The sequence below is a fragment of the Phascolarctos cinereus genome, unplaced genomic scaffold (assembly GCF_003287225.1).
Source record: "Phascolarctos cinereus isolate Bilbo 61053 unplaced genomic scaffold, phaCin_HiC Scaffold_2;HRSCAF=192, whole genome shotgun sequence".
Lineage (NCBI taxonomy): Eukaryota > Metazoa > Chordata > Mammalia > Diprotodontia > Phascolarctidae > Phascolarctos > Phascolarctos cinereus.
Genome location: NW_027555625.1, coordinates 20,741,788 through 20,747,787, shown reverse-complemented (window position 1 = coordinate 20,747,787; position 6,000 = coordinate 20,741,788). Strand labels below are relative to the sequence as shown.

The 6,000-nt window shown below is 45.8% G+C and overlaps 1 protein-coding gene across 5 annotated transcripts in view; it reads right to left on the bottom strand.

The window, feature by feature from the left end:
- Positions 1-964: 964 nt before the first annotated feature.
- Positions 965-6,000, bottom strand: part of ENTPD4 (ectonucleoside triphosphate diphosphohydrolase 4) — a 31,836-nt gene continuing 26,800 nt past the window's right edge. For 4 of the 5 annotated variants that reach the window (XM_021001026.2, XM_078149241.1, XM_078149240.1 and 1 more), the window contains one exon: positions 965-4,798. In XM_021001026.2, the coding sequence (XP_020856685.1) occupies positions 4,570-4,798 (229 nt within the window). In that variant the 3' untranslated portion in view covers positions 965-4,569. Of the gene's footprint in view, positions 4,799-5,164; positions 5,393-6,000 lie in introns of all 5 variants that reach the window. The other variant, XR_002327277.2, reaches the window with a different exon arrangement.

The window sequence follows — 6,000 nt, the reverse complement described above, 5'->3', positions numbered from 1 at the left end:
ACAGCTAGTCAGTGTCTGCGGCCACATCTGAACTCAGGTCTTCCTGACTCCAGCCCTGGTGCTTTACTCACTGCACCCCTGGATGCCTATGTGTGTATATGCATACACATCTATACACACACATATATATTATTCATGAATATATGGAAAATGAGAATCATCTCTAGTGGAATCAACACTTAAGGAGAATAAACAGTTTCAGAGTTTTTTGAGGTTTAGAATTGGAAAGTATCTCATAGGTCACTTAATCTAAACTCCTCATTTTGTGATCTGGGTTCAGTCTCAACTTGACTATTTCTTACAGGCACTATTCTGGTCATGTTTCATCCCTGAAAATAGGGAAACACTTCCCTGCCCCTTCCCCCTCCTGCCACCCTTAGGGATGCTATGTAACTAAATGTAGCTTTAAGCACCATATCTTAAAAGAGAAGTACAGAGTAAAACCAAGGAAGTATCATCACTTACTAGGCAGCATTTATGATAAAAGACTAGAAGCTTGAATGTTTTGCTTATGAAACTGTGATGAATTTAACACCTTTGGGTATTCAAAAAAGGATGGCCTTCTTCTGTCTTATGCTTGGAATGAATTGGAACCTTCAAATAACTTTCATGTAGAATTATCTTTATGTACGTTGTTTGTTACTGCTATTTAGAGAAGAGTAGCAAGCATGCTTTGAATTTCTCCTTTGGGAATATTTAATTTCCATACCCTACTCTATCTATAAAACCTCCAGGACCTAATGGGCCATATGCACAGGGCTGCAGTTGCTTATATCCCATCCCAAGTCAAAGATACAGGATATGTGTGGAATTCCCAGGGTTCTGTTCATGAATTTGAGCTCTACTTAACTGGAAAATAGGTAAGTTAACTGTCAATGAAAACTATTCGTTTTAATGAGTTTCAAGCTACCCAGCCAAATCTCTCCCACCTAACCAGGATTCCAGACCACACCCAGACCATACGTAATGTCATGAATTTCTACTTTATTCTCAGTATCCATCAGTGTCCAATCGTGCGGGCCAATACAAGGATTTGATGGGCATTGCCCACCTCAAAGACTTCCAAAACAAGGATTACCAATTTTGAAAAGAAAAATCAACTTGATAAAGAGCAAGGTTAATTTAAACACGTTCCCTCCTTTTTTGCAATTCCCAGCAGTAAAAACCTTGTTATTTCAGCAACAGGTTCCAGAATTCTCCTTCATTAGTCACATCATTTGTAATCACAAGAAGGCAACATTGGCACCAAATGTCCCAAGCCACAGCCAAACACCTAATGTACTTCCATGGCATTGAACGCTACCACCACACAGAGCTGGGAGTTGTTTCTTAGAAATGTTTTGAAAACCCATTTTTGTCACCTAGTCTCCTCAGTGATGCTCCTTGTGCCCTAAGCTGTTTTACGTGGGCTTGATTTTGAAATGTTAAGTACACCATAGCCATCAGGTCAGAGGGAAAAAATGTCATCTCATCGCTTTATAAATCTGTTGCCACATTCCGATGTCCAGCTCAGCTTGTTGTAAAACCTTTCACAATGCCTCACCCAGGGTCTGAAAACAAACCAAACCCTCTCACCATGGCTTCAGAAGCTGCATTCCCTGAAGGGCTCTCAACAGGACTGAAAATGGGTCATCATTCTTTGAGGTTCGGGCCAGTCTTTGGCTGGTATCCTCCTCCTACTGAACTCTGCCCTTTACTGTTTGCAAAACAGGGCCTCACTACCAGTCTTCCGGACACAGGACACAGGTTTCTGTGAAGAAATGTTGGAGGAAATTTCTACAAGAAAATTACATTTCTTAAATAGCAAAACCCATAGATATGCGGATCACGAACTCAAAATGCTTGCTAATAGCCCAATGACCCTAAAAGGTCATAAATAAACCACAGCAGGGACTTGTAGCGTGACACTCACTAGCCTTGGATCAGTTAGACATAATGAATGATTTAACGAACAAAACGATTTTTTGCAATTTGAGTTAGGCTCACGGAAGGCAATGAGCATTGCTTTTACCTGTAATGCTGAAAAACATTGGAATGTAATGTTATTTCCTATTTGGCACAAATGAATTGATAACAAAATTTCTAATCACAATATTCCATTTGATTTTTTAAAAAATTCACTAGAAGTAAATAAATCACTTTTTGCTATTTGCTTTCTGGCTTCTTAGAAAATTTATCTTGAAAACTACCAAGAAGCAAAATTAGGTAATGAAACCCAGGAGGAAATAACATCTAGGTCTGGCATCTCAGCGGTCTTCCCGGTCACCTCTGAAGGGGAGGAGGAGGGAGCTGGAATGATGGCTGACTGGGGCCCAAGTTTCCACCCTCTGCTGGATCTATACGAAGCTCAGATGCTCCACCTGGAACCTTCCTGATAAAGGGAGACTCCAATACAAGCCATGTTCAGTTTGGAAGCCTGCCCGGCCAGGGTGTTGGTAGTTAAAGGGCCTGAAAGCTCCAGCTCAGCTTTCACCGGGTAAGTGCATTGCACGGCACGGTGGCCCCAGGGTACAGACACAACCCACACCAAAAAGCAGGCGGGCTGCAGCTGCATCTAGATTTGGCTGTTGCTGTGGACCCAGAGTCCTGTACAATTATTCCTTCTTCACGGTAGGAAGAACACTGTCTTTACTGGTATAGGTGGAATGATTAGCCTCAGCCCCAGCTCTGGGGACCGCCTTCTTTCTAATTTGCTGGGCTCATCCCACTGCTCCCTGCCCAGGACGGCTGCGCCCTAGGGGCCGAAGGTGCGGCCGTATTTCAGAAGCCAGATCTAAAGGTACCATGGGGAAGTACCCGAGTTCTCTCTGGTATGCACTGTCCTGGCAATCACCAAGGGGTAGCTTACATTTTGGGGACTTCCATTTTTGGAGAATTTGTATCAGGAAGGGAAGACTTTGTCCTCTGCAATATTTCATCATAGTGTAGTGTTTTTGACAACAGAGTATTGAAGGAAATCTGACTTAAGAGTGTTATCAAACTGCTGGGCAAACAGCCCGATGGGCAAATTCCATCCTTGCGGTCTACTTCAAATTCCTGGAGAAGAAAAACCAGCGACAACCTCGACAGTTGAGACGTGCTGACTGCTGACAGACCTCCCCAGGACAGCGGCAACGAACAGCAGAGAGAGCAGGCTCCTCACTCCAGGCAGTGACCAAACCTCACCGCGAGGCCATACGAGCCGTCTCCAACACTCAAAGCCTCCACAACCAGAACTCTGGCTGGGAATGCACCCCACACCACCGGGCTTTTAACCTGGTCTTCCTTAAAATATTATTTTTCCTCAGAATGCTTGAAGCGTCTGAACCGTGGGCTCATCACTCTAAGCCAATGCATAACATTTGTTTCACCTCTCGTCTGGGCTTTTACAGGTGCTCTGCTGGTGCAGCCTCATTATGACAGAGGGACGCTCCCCCCATCCCCGCTGATGTTTCCCATCTACAAAAACACAGTTCTTGGGAGTGCCCCCTTTAGTCAAGTCTCAGGGCATCAATTTGAAGGAGGAAAACTAGAAAAAAGAATGACCCAGGCCAAAGAAACCAGACAAACAAACAGAGGAGCGCTCTAAGTACCCAGATCCCTGTTATTGGCCATCTCACTCTGCAGAGTGTCAGGTGCTCCAAAGGCTCCTGGGACACGAAGCAGGAAGGAGAAAGGTGCTGTGGGCCCCAGTGAAAGAGGCAGCTTCTCACTGAGGGGATTTCTCTCAACACAAACGAAGCAAGAGAATTCTTGAATTGGTCTTTTTTTTTTTTTTGCTTTTAAGAAGAATCCTAGCTGGGAAGAGGCAGCTTTTCTTTATCCTCACTCAAATTCACTGTCATTTTGTATGCACACATTGTATAGGCATGTGCATGCACGCACATGCGTGCGCTTACACAGAGACATGCACACGCAGGCACACATGCGCACACAGAGACATGCACGCGTGCGCACACGCACACACACCACATACACAGGGAGCAAATCCACATTTCACATTTTATAGGTCTCTTCGATACTGCTTTTAAAGCCTGTCAACCCCACCCTGGTCTGTCCTCTATTTGGGTGGCTCAGGATTTTGAAACATTTTCAATGAAATCTCAGAGCAGAGAGCCTGAAAAAAAAATACAGAAGAAACACCATTTCCCTGGCTGGGCTGGAGAGCTCATTCTACCAGGGAAGGAAGAGGAATGAGAACTTCAGTCCACAGACTCTGCAGTTCCGCAGAGCTCCTCTTCAGTGGCAGCAGCGGGAGTCCTCTTCATTCTGAGGGCCTCCTCTCAGCCCCACCCCTGTCCCAAATATGAAAGTGCTTTCACGTTAACAACTGTTTAAAAAGGAGACCCCCAAGAACTTCTGCCTGGGATGTTCTATCACCAAATACCAAGCATATTTCCCATCCCTCAGCAGTTTCCAAAAATAAGTGAACACCACACTGCCCGGAAGGCAGGTCTTTTAAAAATTGTTTTGTTGTTATTTGAAGGGACCAAACTGGGAGAAAAAAAGAGGGAGAAATGAGAAGAACCCCTGAGGCAAAAATGGCTTTTTCTTTTCCCAGTCTCCCCGGGCCCTCACTTATGCCCTGGCTCACAAGGCTCCAGCCATCTTCTGGGGCGGAAGTCCTTCCTCCATCCAGAGGGAGGCCGCCGAGCTACTCCACGGCATGCGCCGGTGAATCCGCCGAAGCCGCAGCAGATAGAGCAGAATGGATAAGAGGACGACCAGGAAGCAGGCAGAGAACAGGTAGTGATTGTAGACGAAGGAGAAGCCTCGCCAGTGAGCGTGGCTGGCCCGGAAGTTCTCCTGCTGGATGTCTCTGCCAAAATGGAGGCGAAAAAAACCAGGAATCATCATCAAGGGAAAGAGAAGAGTAAGGTTAAATCACCCAATTAACTTATTCTGTAAAGATCTTAAAGACCTGCAACTCCACCCAGAGTCTGAAAAAAACAGCATCATGAAGAAATGATCCCTGAGGGCATCTGAGAGTATGCAGGAAGCCAACAATGAAGAATCCCACAGTACCAACCAAGCATTTTCTGCTCAGCTCCGATAAAAAACAGAACTGGACACTTGGTTTTACTTGAGGCAGAGGGTGAAAGGGGGTGGCAGACTGCAGCAGAAAGGGCACTGACTGGGGCGTCAAGAGGACCCAGAGCACATGTACATGAAGCACTTCACACACCTTCAAATCATGAAACATGCTGCTATTGTCAGCACCACCACGACACCAATCCTCTTGACCACGTGTGTGAGCCTGGGCAAATCCTTTCACATTCTGAGCCTGTTGCTTACTTTTAAAATGGGCATACTAAAGCTTACATCACCCTCCTCAAGGGGACGCCCTGCACAGACTGCTCTGCACACTCTCCATTACTACTGTGGTGAAATGTCTCTGCCCAATTTGGGAAGCCTGGGAGAGGCGGAGAAAAAGAAAGTGAATATCACAACAATTATTAATAATAATAACAACAACATTTATATAGGATCTACTATGTGCCAGGCTCCGAGCTAAGTGCTTTATGATTATTATCTCACTTGGTGCTGGTCAGCAGGTGCCATTATTACTCCCATTTTGCAGCTGAGGAAACTGAAGCAGTGGCAAAGTGACCTCCCCAGGGTCACACAGCTAGTTAAATGTCTAAGGCCAGATTCAAACTGAGGTCCTTCTGACTCCAGGTCCAAGGCTCTATCTACTGCACCACACACGCTCTTGAATTTAGGCCTTCTTAATCACACTAACAGCATGTAATCTGAGATATCCACTCCTGAGAAAAGGGGCCACAGTGGGAAGGGCCCCTGAGGAAATAAAACCAAAGGGGTGGTTTGTAGGCCCTTGGCTTTCCTGAGTGTTCTGGAACTTCGCGAAGCCCCACTCTGGGAGCTAGGGCCAGAGATTCAGAACAAAAGTCCTTGTTATTCTGGGGAGCACAGCCTCAGAACGAGGAGGCCCAGCTTAGGGGGTGTGGGCCTGGCCAAGCTTCAAAGGGTTACAGCAACAGAACATGGAGAGTGGAAGAG